Source organism: Mus musculus (assembly GCF_000001635.26).
Source record: "Mus musculus strain C57BL/6J chromosome 1 unlocalized genomic contig, GRCm38.p6 C57BL/6J MMCHR1_RANDOM_CTG2".
In the NCBI taxonomy this organism is placed as follows: Eukaryota; Metazoa; Chordata; class Mammalia; order Rodentia; family Muridae; genus Mus; species Mus musculus.
This window is the reverse complement of record NT_166281.1, coordinates 187,025-203,259: the sequence shown is the minus strand read 5'-3', so window position 1 is coordinate 203,259 and position 16,235 is coordinate 187,025. Positions and strand designations below refer to the sequence as shown.

The 16,235-nt window shown below is 45.1% G+C and overlaps 1 protein-coding gene across 16 annotated transcripts in view; it reads right to left on the bottom strand.

The window, feature by feature from the left end:
• Nucleotides 1-1,331: 1,331 nt before the first annotated feature.
• The window catches only part of LOC100041057 (nuclear body protein SP140-like), a 49,315-nt gene continuing 34,411 nt past the window's right edge, over nt 1,332-16,235 (bottom strand). For 9 of the 16 annotated variants that reach the window (XM_011249819.3, XM_011249814.1, XM_011249815.1 and 6 more), the window contains 2 exons: nt 8,314-8,394; nt 6,355-7,163 (listed from right to left, as the gene is read on the bottom strand). In XM_011249819.3, coding sequence (XP_011248121.1) covers nt 6,952-7,163; nt 8,314-8,394 — 293 coding nt within the window. In that variant the 3' untranslated portion in view covers nt 6,355-6,951. Of the gene's footprint in view, nt 1,940-5,657; nt 5,727-6,354; nt 7,164-8,313; nt 8,395-16,235 lie in introns of those variants that run through there. The other 7 variants (XM_011249820.2, XM_030251629.1, XM_030251628.1 and 4 more) reach the window with 4 other exon arrangements.

The window sequence follows — 16,235 nt, the reverse complement described above, 5'->3', positions numbered from 1 at the left end:
AAAAGGGCATAAAATAGTCTAAGATAAGTTTTTCCTAGACTTGAAACATTCCAGCTCTTCATTCCCATGAAGATTCTACCAGTCAGTCACCATTATAGAATCCTTAACACAGGTGAAGCTTTAACTTCAGGTCACAGGACCTTACAGTTTGTAGTTTAATATTACTTCCTGATCCACCGAGATGTAAACAAGTATTTACAGTGATGAGCTGCCCCTGGGCCATGCCCACCCTGCCGTGATGCACTGTACCCTCAAACCAAGAGGCAAAGCAAATGTGTGTCCTTTACACTGCTTCTTGTCAGGTGTGTCACCACAGAAACCAGACACTAGGAAGTGAGTCCCTGATGTCATTACTTGACAGGTGGTTTATAGACATTAGGAAGAGCTCTGTGGGAGAAATAGAAAGAGTTGGCCTTGTAGGCTAGAGCAGCCCTAAAGTTCAATGGGCTGTTCTAGTGGGAGATTTAAGGTTGAGACTGTCAACCAGGTTCATGAAGTTTCAGAAAGACTCTAACAGGAACTGGGGTAGTGGTCAATTATGGTACAGTTGGCATAGAGTCTGCCTGCATTCTAAAAATTTGAGTGAGACTGAATGTTAAAATATTTACATTTAATTTAAATTTAAAATATTTAAAATATAAAAATAAAATAATTTGTTTAGTGAGGAAAATTTCAAGGCAGTGTATCACCTGGGCTATAGAATGGTTACTGCCTACTGTATTTACCCAGATTTACAGTGAGGGAAGGTGAGAAGACAGGCAAAATGTGTAATTTGGAGAGAAGGACTATAAACTGGTTGAAGTTGTGACACTAATATGAAGTTTGATGAGCAAAGGGCCCCGACGCTTGTTAACGTTGGGGACAGAGCAGGTGTAGGTAAAGTACATGCAATTGTTAAAAGATTAGCAACATTAAAGAGATAACCTCCGACTTTGCACAAGAACAACAGGAAAGGTGCTTTGAGGGCAAGAACCCACTCATGGAAAGCTCCAGAAGATAGCAGTGTAAATTCATTTGCAATGAGAGCGCGTCTAACAATGACAGAGCCTCAAGGGAGCCCTGTTGAAAAATGGCTGCTTAACTAAGTAAGTGTCTTTTTAGTTCAGTTATGAAGTCACAGAAAGGCTGTGGTAGTTGTTCGAGGGGGACAGGCCGCATCTTGAGCTGACAGCAGCTGGGTACCATCTGCATGGTACTGATGTTGCAAGGTTCAAAATGCCAGAGTGAGGGAGTCATGAAAGCTTGCAACACGGTTACAGGAGGCCACTGGAGCCAAGCAATGCGTAGCAGGGTGTCGTGAGCGTGCTGTGTCACAAACAGAGGTAAACGTATTTATGTCCTTCTAAAACACTTTATTGAATAATAACAAATCCACAAGCAGTGGTTTCACTGGTAGTCATCTGTCAGATAGCTCCGCTTTCCTTAATGACCCTGGCCAAGGCAAACAGGCCATTCCAACATAATTACTAACTCTTAGCTGATACATTAAACATAAGTTTATAACTTACTAACAACATAAGTCATATGTAACATATCTCTATCCACCTCTATCCCTATATCTATATATTACAGGCTAGCTACCAAGAGTTAAGGTGGCAAACACTTGACAAGCCAGAGTTGGGAGACAGCTGGAAAGTCATAGGAGTCTGTAGGGTGAGATAACAAAGGACCCTGAGCCCTCTGGACAGGCACTGAAGTCATGGTTGGATTTGACTGCAGGGTCATGGTTGAGCTGTAGAGTTGAGTTCCACTGCAGAATCTAAAAGGCAAGACTGGGTCCAGATGAATGGATGAGCAATTGCACTGGATGGCAGCGCAAGATGGATCAATAAGAGGATGGTAGATGGCAACTTGAGTAATCTGTGGCAAAGTGGGGACCAGGCTGAATCGAAGGCATTGGGACTTCAGGAATTCTTCACCCATTAGACCCTCGATGCACCTACGGAGTGGTCAGATGATAGGTTGGTGGGGACCATCACCATCACAGTGCCAGGTGTTCTCTTTAAAGGGCATAGATGAGGGAGCCACGTGCTTTCTCAGACTGGTATCTTTGGTTTGGTTTTTCTGATATGATTTTGTTTGCTTATAGGAATCTACATATAGTCCCAGTTCACTCTAACAAGTTTATAGAGAGGACCTTCTCTATACCCAGGAGTAAGTAATTTATCATCTGTGTTGTGTAGTCAGGGTTAAGCAGATGGTGCTGTTCATACTTCCAGCCAGGCAGAGTCATCCTACATCTGCAAACAGAATCTCAAGCCTCTTGTAAAAAGAAGACTCTCAGCCCGGCAGTGAGGTGAACACCTTTCATCCCAGCACCAGTGGGTCTCTGAGTTCGAGGCCAGCCTGGTCTACAGAGCAAGTTCCAGGACAACTAAGGCCACATAAAGAAACCCTGTCTTAAAAAATCCAAACAAACCAAAACCCAAAACCTACCTCTCACCCTCCAGAAGGCAAGACACAATCTGAAAACAACAACAACCATGACAACAGAAACCCCTAACAACATTAGGAACAAACCAGTACCCCAGAGCACTTGACTCTATCTGCATATGTATCAAAAGATGGCCTAGTCGCCATCAATGGAAAGAGCGGCCCATTGGACTTGCAAACTTTATATGCAGGAGAATGCCAGGGCCAAAAATTGCGAGTGGGTGGGTAGGGGAGTGTGTGTGGGGGGGGAGGGTATGGGGGACTTTTGGGATAGCATTGGAAATGTAAAAGAGGAAAATACCTAATAAAAATTAAAAAAAAAAAAGAAACCCCTAGCACATTCCTTTACACACTAACACCAGGCCATATTCTCTTCATGGGATATCCGAGTCTGCTGTGCATGAAGCTGTAAGGTGAAGCCTATATTACAATGGAGATCAGAAATCCAGGAAGTTTGCCAAGGCAAGCTGCAGTCACTGGGTGGAAATGGCCCACGAGAGGAACTACAATGGCTTCGGGCAACAGAGCTGGAGGGCCAGGGCTAATCAAGCCCTAGTTAAGGAGCTGCAACAGCTGGTGTAGCCCCTCATTAGTGTGAGCAAACAACCGGGAGCCTGTAAGTAAGCAATTAAAGATAAAAAACAATTTCCTGATGTGAAGGAGCTTCTATGGAGGAAGCCTGATAAGGAAGGGGAGAGATGGGATGGAAAAAACCTAATTAGCAATCCAAAGAGCAGCTTGTGGATGCTTCCAGAACACAGGGGGAAATGCTAAGGTGATGGCTACACCTGAGAAGGTGGCATGTCCAGGGATGTCCCGAGGACCAAGAGCCTGGGTGAGGGGGAAGGGCTGAAGTAGGGTGCCTGGAGACGTCTCAGACAGATCAAGACCATCAAGAATTGCATCATTCATTCCAACAAAAAGAAGGCAAGCATCATCCACTTAATAGATGGGGTGAGTGGCTCAGACATGGGGAGAGTGAGGAACCCTGACAGTGACAGGGAGCTGGCCCTGGGATGCAGACAGATCAGAGCTATCTCTGTATCTTCTCTGCAGGAGGAACTTGCCAGCTGATGGGGTGTGTGGTACCTCCTAGGTTGCCCGTGCTCCAGCAGATGGCTCCATATCCAGAATCAACTGGATTCAGTGAGATATGAATATGGGAGGGGCATGTGCTCGAAGTCAGGGGAAGCTGTAGGAGGACAACAGTCAGCATGGATCTGGGCTCCTGCTTCCTTAAGTGTTTCATAAAAAAAGACTAAAGAAGCATCTGGGAATATTCGCTTTTTCATTGTAAAGGAAAAAAAAAAAGCCTTCAGAAGCACCTAAGTGGATTTTAGCTCCTCTGAGTCTTTTACCTTTTTCTTGAGTTCGATCATGACAATCAAATGACCGCATGATGGGCAAGGGCATGGATTTACCCCGTCCAATCAAGCCTCTGCATAAGGTCCCAGAGAAACAATCCACGCAATGCGCAGTACAAGGACCGTCCAGCAGAGGGAAGCATAGGCCGTGGTATGGGCATTCATAGTGTCCTGGCCACTGTCCTGATTTGTTAGTTGTTTAGGTATAAACAGAGGCACAAGGTAGCCAGACACAAAACAGAAAACAAGACTGATCCACTTCTGACCTCCAGTGCCACCCACAAAGTAAATAGAAGGCACACAGACAATTGACCAAAAGTCTGAAAGAGCCTTGAAGAGAAGTCCCTGGGGCAAGCCACATCCAGAGACCTATCTATGCTCCTGCCCCTGGACTGGGGTGGGTGGGGGTGGGGGTGGAGTGGGAGGGGTGAGAAGGGGGGAGGGGGAGAGGAGAAGGGTTGGGAGTTGGGGGGATTTCCTTGTGAAAGCAATACTTATTTAAGGTGGTACCTATGGGTGTGGAACACAGAGGGAGCAGGAAGATAGGATTTCTTCTGGGTGACTATGAGGAAGAGGTGGTGGTGGTGGTGGGAGCACACAGTGTGCTCTGTTCTCGACAGGGATGGCAGTTATAGTGCTGACTAAGAGGAACCAACCTGAAGGACTGGAATTTGCAAAGCAGTGAGGTGCTCTCTGCTACTGGGGGCTGGGAGAGTATCTGTGTTCCACGAAGGCATGGAACATAGAAGAGCATCCCCAGTGATTTGCAGAAACTGGGCTGTTTAAATAAAAATAAAAGAATAAAGAAGAAAAGGAGGAAGAGGAGGAGGACGAGAGAGGAGGAAGAGGGAGGAAGAGGAAAGGGAGGAGGAGGAAGAGGAGAGGGAGGAAGAGGAGGAGGAGGAGGAGGAGGAAGAGGAGAAGAAGAAGAAGAAGAAGAAGAAGAAGAAGAAGAAGAAGAAGAAGAAGAAGAAGAAGAAGAAGAAGAAGAAGAAGAAGAAGACGACGACGACAGAGGGAGGGGAAAGGGAGGAGAGAGACTTTGGGGGAGAAACAGAAGATTCCAGAGCTCATTTCTTAAAGCAAGCAGTAGTTTTTGTGCGCCAGAGATGTGTGGTGGGATCAAGAGTTGGCTCCTCGAGTAATGGGGCTTGCTATGTAAGCCTGGCACCATGAATCTCATTCTAGGAGCCTTAATTCCACAAAACTTATCCTCTGCTCTCCATAATACTCATCCTCTGACCTACATACGGACCCTTTGGCCCATGAGTCCTTTTGTAACAGTGCGGGTTGCCTATGCATAGTTATGTCTGTATATGGGTGTTTTGTTTTGCTTGCATGTATAGCTGTGTACCACGATCATGCCTGGTGCTCCCGGAGGCTAGAAGAAGTCATTGGATCTCCTTGAGCTTGAGTTAAAAGATCATTTTGAGCCACCATGTGGATGCTGGGAATCAAAACCTGGGTCCTCTGGAAGAGCAGCCAGTGCTCCTTAACCTTTGAGCCGTCTGGGAAGAGCCTGGATTTCTAGAAACAACCCTGATTCATAAGCTGGAGATTTTCAGTGTAGGGTGAGCAATATTCTCGAACACAGATTCTCAGCAGTGGCGATACTGTCCTCAGTGGTCAAACATTATATTTTTATAGGAGGGGGGAAAGATGAATAACACCACACACATAGTCCAGTCCATGCATGTCTATGTATAAGTAGTCTTAAGCTATCATGAGAAGGTTGTGGTGAGAAAAGAAATATCCAAAGGGCTCTTTAGGGCAGTGGAAGTCTGGCTTAGAGCAGCCTGGCTGCTCTGACTGTGGGTCCCTGCTGGCTGCATCTTGAGACCCACAGTGCCCCATCCTTAACTTGTGTGGTTCTTCGTGCTGTGCTGGGCCTCTTTCTACCACTTGTTTTTGATGCCTCTTTGCTGATCTCTAAAAGAAAGAAGAAGAAAGAAACACTGTTCTTTGTCCGTGGACACTCCGTGAGGAGTCTCCCAACCCTCGAAGGGCCTCACATACTTCAGAGCTGAGGATTGCAGACTCCAAGTTGCCTCCTCTCCCGAGGGTGGGAAAGTGGAAAGTTCAGTATAGAAAGAACACTTCTGTCACGTCTCCAAATTACATAGTTGTCCCAAGAATATGTATGTGCCTGTGTTGCTAGCTCACAATATAGTTCAATACTTTCCAAATGTCTGAGACATTATAAAGTCTTATATGAGTAGAAGACCTGTCCAAGATGGAGAGCCAGTGTGGAGGGTCACACGTTGAATCTGAGTACTTGGTAGGCAGAGGCAAGTGTATCTTATCTTTCTGAATTTGAAGCCAGGCTGATTTACATAGTGAGTTTGAAGCCAGCTAGGGGTACATAGCAAAAAAACAAACAAACCAAACCACTGTATCAAAAAAAAAAAAAAACCAAAAAAGAAAGAAAGAAAGAAAGAAAGAAAGAAAGAAAGAAAGAAAGAAAGAAAGAAAGAAAGAAGATCAAAGAGATTGGACACAAAGAGATCTACCCACCTTTGCCTCCTAAGTGCTGGGATTATAGGCACAGGCTACCACATGCAGCTGGCGTAACAGTTTATTTTAGCAGAGAACAACAGTACCAGAGATAAGGATTCAGAGTCTAGCTGACAGATGATGGGGCTGGTTAAGAGCATGCAGTGCCCTTGCAAAGGACTGGAGTTCCATGTGCAGCGAGATCCTCTCCCCATCCTCAGCCACAGCCACAGTCAGGTGCGTGAGTTCAGATGCAGCTCTAAGCATCTACCTGTTTCTCACAGAGCCCGACATCACTGAGAACTGCAGGAGCTTGCATGGACACCCGTCTTCTAAGTTTGTTTTTGCTTCAGAAATAATTTTCTCTCACATGCTTCCTTGACCAAATTATTTCACTTTAAACAAAGATTTTATTTTAAATTATGTTTTTTTTTAATTATGAATAATGGAGAAACAGGTAGACATAAACAACACAGACGTAGACCTTGGGAAGTTTTTAGTAATCTTTACGATTGTTAAATCTAAAGGGTTGACACCCTCTTTCTTAGGTCTCAACTGAGGTGACCTGTGGCTGTTTCTTTATCAAAAACTCCTTGGCCATTCCTTACCTCTCTTTGCCCCTCGCCTGTTCTCTCTGAAAATCTCTCTGCTAACACGGAGGTCATGTATCCCTCGACCCCTGCACCAGCTCTGAGAGATTTGCCCAGGCTGAGCCTTTCCAATGGCAGGTGCCACACCTTATCCTTGCTCTCAGTGTCTTGGTCACCTCCTTCACGTTCGTAGATGAGTCATCTTTCCACAAAGTCCTCCTGCTCACCGCCTTGAGCTTCTCTTGAACTCCATGTCCAGGTGAGGCCACTCCTGCTGAGACGACTCATGTGTGGTTGAAATGGAGGTTCCTGGAACACTCCTTCCTTCCTACATAGGCTCCCGATCCCAGCCCCCCTTCCAAGTGAATGTACCTCACTTTTGCTGCTTTATCTTATGTGCACCATGCTTTCTCCCCACACATCACTATAAGTTCCCACCCCAGGGAGTTCTTATAAGAATTAACCAGGTAGCTGGGCAGTGCTGGTGCACACATTTAATCCTGGCTCTTGAGAGGCAGAGGCAGGCAGGTATATGTGAGTTTTGATTCCTTGAGGCCAGCCTGGTTTACAGAGCTAGTTCCAGGACATCCAAGGGCACACAAAGAAAAACCAAACCAAACCAAAAACCAAACCAACCAAACAAATGAAGATTTAACCAAATAAATAAATATGGAGGGATTCGGGATCAGGGCAGATTCTGATTCCTGTTTCTAAGACTCATAAACCATGAGGCACAGGCCTGGGATTCTTCAGGCAGTGAGGAAGGGACTTCCATGTAGCACCCATGTTCAAACAGGCAACACCCGAAGGCCACTGGGCACCTCTAAAGCATCGCAGGGACAGCCCTATGTCTGTCGTGAAGACAGCTTCTGGGTGAGGGGTGGCAGAGGCCCAGAGGCTCTGCAGTGGACAGGACTGGTGGATGGATGAGTGTCCTTCACTGAGGAGGGGAGGACACAGCACTTTTTCCTCTCGGGACTTTGGAAGCTGCCTCCCCAAGGACAGCTGCATCCACTGACATGAGAACACCTTTCTGAAGCTTTTCTGGGGGCTTTTTCTCTGAACTGCCTGTCAGGGCTAGGACCCAGGCTCTTCTGTACCTTATCTCAAAGTAGCAAAGTTTATTTACTCTCCCTTTAGTTAGGAAGGATGGTTTCCATCCTAGTGTGCATAAATAAAGAGGAAACCTGACACTCTGCACCCTTCACCTTGGGCTGTGTAACCTCAGAACAGGATTCCAACATGTTCCAGTTCACCATTTACTCAGTGGCAAAACAGGTCTGGTGAAATTTAAAGCCAGTTCGCTGTGCTGACCAGAACTCCTGTGTGCCTGCCTATCCAGTGAGTTCAGAACGAACTCCATCAGATCTACAGGCTTTGCTGAAGCCTCCTCCTGTACCCCCTTGCTGGAGTCTCCTCCAGCATCCCCTTACCCATCATCTCATCTTGACGGGGCTTTTTTTTCTGCAGTCTTCTTTTGGAATTTGACCAGTTCGGACGTTTTTTTCTTCTTGCTAAGAAGAAAAGAAAACAAAGTCTTTTATAGTCACATAGAGCTGTCATTCTTTTTTATTTAAAGAATTCAACTATGTTTTTGTCTGTTAATTGTGCACTTGCACGTGTGTATATGTGTATGTTTTAACTCCGAGTTATCTCTCTGATCTCAACCCTAACCTTTTTAAATGATCAGCTGGGAAGGAAGAAGAGATCAGAGTTTTGAACTAGAAGGTGCAAGCTTCAAGGACAAGTGTTAAAATGAGAATTCTTTGAATCAGTTCTTGGGAAATTAAGCTAGGGAACAGACAATGGTAGATCCTAAGGATGACTTCTGGGCATGAGAACCCAAGAATTTGTGAAGGGAAAACAAGAACCAGACGTGAGGAGATAAAGACTTGAGCAGCTGGAGTATTGGATTGTTTGCCTGCTATCCCAGCACTTGAAAGCATCCAGGATCATGGAAAGAACTGAGGTGGGAGAAAACGGACTTGGAAGGCTTCCAGGAAGCAATGGGGAAACCAATGGATGACAGTATCAGAAAGGTCACAGTGTTTTTATCATTATTATCATTATCATAATTATGACATTTATCAGTATGTGGAGGTTGGGCATATGTTCCATGGTACACATGGAGAGGCCAAGAAACAACTTGTGAGTTGGGTCTGTTCTTCCACCATATGGGTTGCAGGGATCAAATTCAGGTCACCAGGCTTGGTGGCAAGGACCTCGAGGTAGTGAGCCATTTGCCAGACCAATGACACATTTTAATTGACTGGTGACATCTCAGAGTAGAAGATGGGAGAGTGCCAAAGGCGAGGTGGGAAGAGGTTAGAGAAGCACATCCCTGAAGAGGAAGCTTCCCCAGGCAGGACAAGTGAGGAGAAACTGAAAAAGTGCATCCTGCTGGCAACACAGGAAGTGACTTGGCTGCCAGTGACCCTCGGATGGCAAGTGAGGAATGAAACCCCAGCTCTTGGCCCTCAGAGCTGCATTTCAAAATGCCCAAGCAAAAGGAACAGGAACCACTCCCAAGTTCTGCAGCAACAGTCTACACCAGAACTGATTGACTGTGCCTGCTGCAAGGGAGAGTCCTCTAGAGGTAGGGGAGCCAGAAAGCTGAAGCTACAGGGAGCCAGTGGGAACAACAGAGGCTGTTCTCTACCTGAGACCTGCTGATTTTATGTTCATTTGACAACGTGCCAGCACCTTGGTTCTAAAAGTCCACTTTGTTTTCACACTCTCGGTTGACACATGCTTCTCTCTCGAGTGTCTGGGCCCAACCTGGGCTCCCCTTGTGATTTCTCTACTCTTCAAAGAAGAAAACTGAAGTAGTAGAGTAGTCACTCTGCTGAATGACAAATTCTGCATTTTTACCATTGCATATGTCTGCAAGCCTCAGACAGAGCTGGCTCCTGTCTAAAGAAACTCATCCTTCATACTGTGTTTCATAGCATGAAAATCAGGTTCCGGCTGAGCAGTTATCTCTGTGTTACTTGGCCTATGTGTAAGCTCCTGACGACATGAGCCATATGTGTTTCCTATATCCCCCCTGTGCTTGGCATGAAATAGTCTCTCATTAAACTATATGTCAACTATCAATGAAAAAATGAATGAATGGATGAGCTGGGCGTGTTGGCGCACACCTTTAATCCCAGCACTTGGTAGGCAAAGGCAGGCGGATTTCTGAGTTTGATGCCAGCCTGGTCTACAAAGTGAGTTCCAGGATAGCCAGGGCTACACAGAGAAACCCTGTCTCGGAAAAACCAAAAAAAAAAAAAAAAAAAGAAAAGAAAAAGATGTGAACAGAATGCCTGCTCCAGCAATCACACCTGAGATCAAATGGAGCCATTCTCTTTCCACATCTACATTACTTCTCATTTCCCACCTTTAATTTACTACAGGTAGTCATAAACTAAGATTTAACGTTCTTACCTTCCACGAGGAAGAATAAAACTGTGCTTTGAAAACAGTCAAAGGAAACCTTTGCTGATGTTACCAATTCCCAACCCTTCCCATTTAGCCATCGACTACCTGCTTGCTAACCATGCATCTGAAATCTACCCAATCAGAAGCGGTGGTACAAATTTTAAATCCAGCCAATCAGCAGTAGTCACCTTCCAACTGCTTGGATGATTGTTTCAGGGTAGCCTGTGCATAACCACTTCTGCTTTGCAAAGTCTACAGACCCTGAAATACCTGCTTCTCGAAGTTCTAGACACAACCAATTGTGGCCTTTTCTGTAGAAGCCATATGCTTTGAGTGCAGTGTCTCCTCCCACCCCTACCAGGGCCTTCACTCAACAAGCTTTCAGCTTCAGGTATGGGAGTGGTAGTCTCCAGCTTCCATATATGCTGTTATCCATAAGATCATCTGAAGGCTTGCTGGGAGTGTCCTACAGATGCAAATTCCAGACTGCTTGTGCACAATTCAGATAGTGTTCCTGAACCACCACACCAAGTGACTCAGTCTCAACTGGAACTTGTTTCATTGTGCTTTTATTTCTGAGTCAGGTTAGTTAAAGATGCGTGTAGAAATCAACATAGAGAAATTTCTGTCTTAATTTGTAGGTACAGTATGTAGCAAATATTCTGTCTCTATGTTTATTCTTGCTACATTTAATCTCGGGAACTTTTAAAAAGTGATTTCCCTTGTTTCTGCCCCTGATTCGCCCATCTTTCTGAATAGCAGAAAATAACGGAACAAAACAGACAGATGGACTTGAAGGTCTGACAAGTTCCCAAGCCAAACCAGCCTCACAAATTAATGAATGTGGACCCACCCACCAGACAGAAGCCAAAGTACAAAGAACCTTGGTCCTACTCTACCATGGAACGTTCACAAAGGCACATGATGGCTTGCCAGTCTGAGAATAAGTCATTTTTCTCACTGTGGATGTAAGCTTGAGTCAACTACTATCAGGTCATTGATGTCCCCCTTTTAGCCCGTGCTTCTCTTGAGAGCCTGGTAGTCCACCCATGGCAACACACTGTTCACACTGAGAACCACACATCCTTCTTCCATTCATCATGGGGTTGCTGTCTCAAAGCCAGTCTCCCACGGCAGAACCCGGGCTCCTCCTTGTGTTCTCACAACCACTCTGCGTTTTGTACTTAATAATCAGCAGGACTTAACTAATGGTTCCACTTCACAATGGAATTCCGGGGTGGGGGGCGCAGGACGGGGGCTTTACATGTTTGTCAAGTAGCTCTATATAACAAGGGAGGAGGTTCTCTAGTGGCTCCACTTCCCCACCAGTACTTGTCATTCTACACTATTCTCGGGGAAATGTTGCTTTCTTTGACAAAGCCCCTCAACTGTGAAGTTGAGATCTTTTTGAAAATGGAACTTCCAGATTATGTGGTCACAGATGTATTTCAGAGGTCCTGAAAGACTCATCTATGCTTGTCTCTATAATCAATCATTCTAAGCCACCAGGACCTGACTAGATGTGATAAAAGCCCTTGTCCCTTCCCTGGAATGCCTCGCCTAATCACAGTAGCTTCTCCCATCTCTCCTAAGCTCATTATCTTAGTACTTTCATCTTCTACTTTTGCTTGATGAGCAATGTAATGTTATATGCTTGAGAAGATCAGTGCCTCATCTAGACGTTTATTTTCTATGGGGTGTGTAGTGGCTATTCCTGGTTGTCAACTTGACAATATTTGGAATGAACTACAATCCGGAATTGGAAGGCTCACCAGTGACCCTTATCTGGAGGCTTGGAGATCCTTATCTGGATCTTGGTTTGAAGATCTTGAGCCATATTGGCTATGGATTCCAGAAGATTGAATCTCCGAGTTTAAGGAACACACCTTTAATCTGGGCTACGCCTTTCATCTGGGATTAAAGGTGTGGTGGAACACACCTTTAATCTGGGCTACACCTTCTGCTGGAGACAATATAAGGACATTGGAAGAAGGGAGTCTAGCTCTTGCTCCTGCTCCTTCGCCTGCTTGCTGCGTGAGACTGAGTAACTGCTAGATCCTTGGACTTCCATTCACAGCTGTGACTGAACGATTGTTGGGAATTGAGCTGCCGACTGTAAGTCATCAATAAATTCCTTTATTATCTAGAGACTATCCATAAGTTCTGTGACTCTAGAGAACCCTGACTAATACAGAAGTTGGTACCAGGAGTGGTTCTAGAGTAACAGAAGTACAAGGATGAATCTTTTAAAATTCTGGAATTGGCTTGTTGATCCACCAGCACTTTCAACTATTGAAACCTCTCCAGATTCTCTCCCTCCTGGGAGCTCAGAGAATTTTGAAGACCCATGGTTGAAACTATATTCCGAACTTAAAGAAGCTAATGCCCTTGATTTTCTTAATGAATTAGGTGATTCAGTGCACAAAGCTTTCTACAAGATGGGGAAAAAATCGAAAAATGATTTTACTGGCTGGCTTCTCTTAGTATCTGTGGAAAAAATGATGAATGAAAGGAAGGAGTTGTGTGATAAAATCGAAAGGCTCCAGACAGAAGTAAACGATCTAAAAGTTGCTAAGTGTGTCCTTGAGGAGAATCTTCTCTCTTGTAGCAATAGAGCTCAAGTTGCAGAAAATCAAACAGAAACTCTCATTGTAAGGTTGGCTGAACTACAGCGAAAATTCAAGTCTCAGCCTCAGAGTGTGTCGACAGTTAAAGTAAGGGCTCTAATTGGCAAAGAATGGGATCCTACAACATGGGATGGGGATGTGTGGGAAGACCATGTTGAAGCTGAGAATTTTGAATCCTCAGATTCTCAAGGGTTTGCCCCACCTGAGGAAGTAGTACCCTCAGCCCCACCTCTTGAAATAATGCCTTCCCCACATGAGGAAATTAATTTTGCAGAGTCTGCTCACGGCCCACCAATAGTTTCTTCTAGACCTGTAACCAGACTCAAAGCAAAACAGGCTCCTAGAGGGGAGGTAGAAAGTGTAGTCCATGAGGAAATTCGCTACACTACTAAGGAGCTTAATGAGTTTGCTAATTCATTCAAGCAGAAACCTGGTGAATATGTGTGGGAATGGATTTTAAGGGTGTGGGATAAGGGTGGAAGGAACATAAAACTAGAGCAGGCTGAGTTTATTGACATGGGTCCTCTGAGTAGAGATTCTAGGTTTAATACGGAAGCTCGCATAGTTAAAAAAGGTGTCAAAAGTTTGTTTGAATGGTTGGCTGAGGTGTTTATCAAAAGATGGCCTACTGGAAATGACTTGGAAATGCCTGATATTCCGTGGCTTAGTGTTGATGAAGGGATTTTAAGACTTAGGGAAATTGCAATGCTAGAGTGGATATATTGTGTAAAGCATAATTGTCCACAATGGGAAGGTCCAGAAGATATGCCTTTCACCAGCTCTATAAGACGCAAATTGGTGAGAGGGGCACCAGCACATTTGAAGGGTTTTGTTCTTTCCCTTTTCCTTATGCCAGATCTTAGCATTGGAGATGCTTCCGCTCAATTAGATGAATTAAATTCACTGGGTTTAGTTGGATTCCGAGGTAACAAGGGCCAGGTGGCAGCATTGAATCGCCGGAGACAAGGTGATTCTAGTTATTATAATGGACAGCGTAGACAAAAGAATGTTTATAATAACATACCCAGTAATGGTCAGCACAGGAAAGGTGAAATTTATAATGGCATGACTCGGTTGGACCTTTGGTACTGGCTAACCAATCATGGTGTTTCCAGGAATGAAATACATAGGAAGCCTACTGCATATTTGTTTGATCTGTATAAGCAGAAAAATTCTCAAACAAATGAAAGAAAGGCTACATTAGATCGTGGTAAACAGCCAAATGAAAGAAAGGCTACATTAGATCGTGGTAAACAGCAATCTCGGCCAGTGAATCAATTTCCAGACTTGAGACAGTTTACAGATCCAGAACCCCTTGAATGAAGGGGTGGCCAGGTTCCGCTGAGGAAGGATCTTGATAAGACACCCAAAGGTTTTGCTGTTACCCTTTCTCCAGTTCTTCCCCAGAGGGACCTACGGCCTTTTACAAGGGTAACTGTACACTGGGGAAAAGGAAATAATCAGACTTTTCGGGGTCTGCTGGATACTGGTTCTGAGTTGACACTGATCCCAGGGGATCCCAAGAAACACTGTGGCCCTGCAGTTAAAGTAGGGGCTTATGGAGGGCAGGTGATTAATGGAGTTTTGACTGATGTCCGACTCACAGTAGGTCCAGTAGGTCCCCGGACACATCCTGTGGTGATTTCCCCAGTTCCAGAATGTATAATTGGGATAGATATACTCAGAAATTGGCAGAATTCTCATATTGGTTCCCTGAACTGTAGAGTGAGGGCTATTATGGTTGGAAAGGCCAAATGGAAGCCTTTAGAGTTGCCTTTGCCAAAGAAAATAGTGAATCAAAAACAGTATCGTATTCCTGGAGGCATTGCAGAAATTACTGCCACTATCAAGGACTTGAAAGACGCAGGGGTGGTGGTTCCCACCACATCTCCGTTTAACTCTCCTATCTGGCCAGTGCAGAAAACAGATGGATCATGGAGAATGACAGTTGATTATCGAAAACTAAATCAGGTAGTAACTCCAATTGCAGCTGCTGTACCAGATGTAGTTTCGTTACTTGAGCAAATTAACACATCTCCTGGCACCTGGTATGCGGCTATTGATCTGGCAAATGCCTTCTTCTCAGTACCTGTCCATAAGGACCACCAGAAGCAATTTGCTTTCAGTTGGCAAGGCCAACAGTATACCTTCACAGTTTTGCCTCAAGGATATATTAACTCTCCTGCCCTGTGTCATAATTTAGTTAGAAGGGATCTTGATCGTTTGGATCTTCCACAAAATATCACATTGGTGCACTATATTGATGACATTATGCTGATTGGACCAAGTGAGCAGGAAGTAGCAACCACTTTGGACTCATTGGTAACACATATGTGTATCAGAGGATGGGAAATAAATCCAACCAAAATTCAAGGACCATCTACCTCAGTGAAATTCTTAGGAGTCCAGTGGTGTGGGGCATGCAGAGATATTCCTTCTAAGGTGAAAGATAAGTTATTGCACCTGGCCCCTCCTACAACCAAGAAAGAAGCACAACGTTTAGTGGGTCTATTTGGATTCTGGAGACAACACATCCCTCACTTGGGTGTGTTACTTAGGCCTATTTACCAAGTGACTCGGAAAGCTGCTAGCTTTGTGTGGGGCCTGGAACAGGAGAAGGCCCTTAAACAGGTCCAGGCTGCTGTGCAGGCTGCTCTACCACTTGGACCATATGACCCAGCAGACCCGATGGTACTTGAGGTATCTGTGGCTGATAGAGATGCTGTTTGGAGCCTCTGGCAGGCCCCTGTAGGTGAATCACAGAAAAGACCTTTGGGATTTTGGAGCAAAGCTCTACCATCATCTGCAGACAACTATTCTCCCTTTGAAAAACAGCTCTTGGCCTGCTATTGGGCCTTAGTGGAAACTGAACGTTTGACAATAGGACACCAAGTTACTATGCGACCTGAACTACCCATCATGAGCTGGGTACTATCAGACCCTGCAAGTCATAAAGTGGGACGCGCACAGCAGCAGTCTATTATCAAATGGAAGTGGTATATACGTGATCGGGCCAGAGCAGGTCCTGAAGGCACAAGCAAGTTACATGAAGAAGTTGCTCAAATGCCTATGGTTTCTACTCCTGTTACAATGCCATCTGCTGCCAAGCATGCACCTATAGCCTCATGGGGTGTTCCCTATGATCAACTGACCGAAGAGGAGAAGACTAGAGCCTGGTTTACTGATGGCTCTGCACGTTATGCAGGCACCACCCAGAAGTGGACAGCTGCAGCATTACAACCCCTTTCTGGGACAACCTTGAAAGACACAGGTGAAGGGAAATCTTCACAGTGGGCAGAACTTCG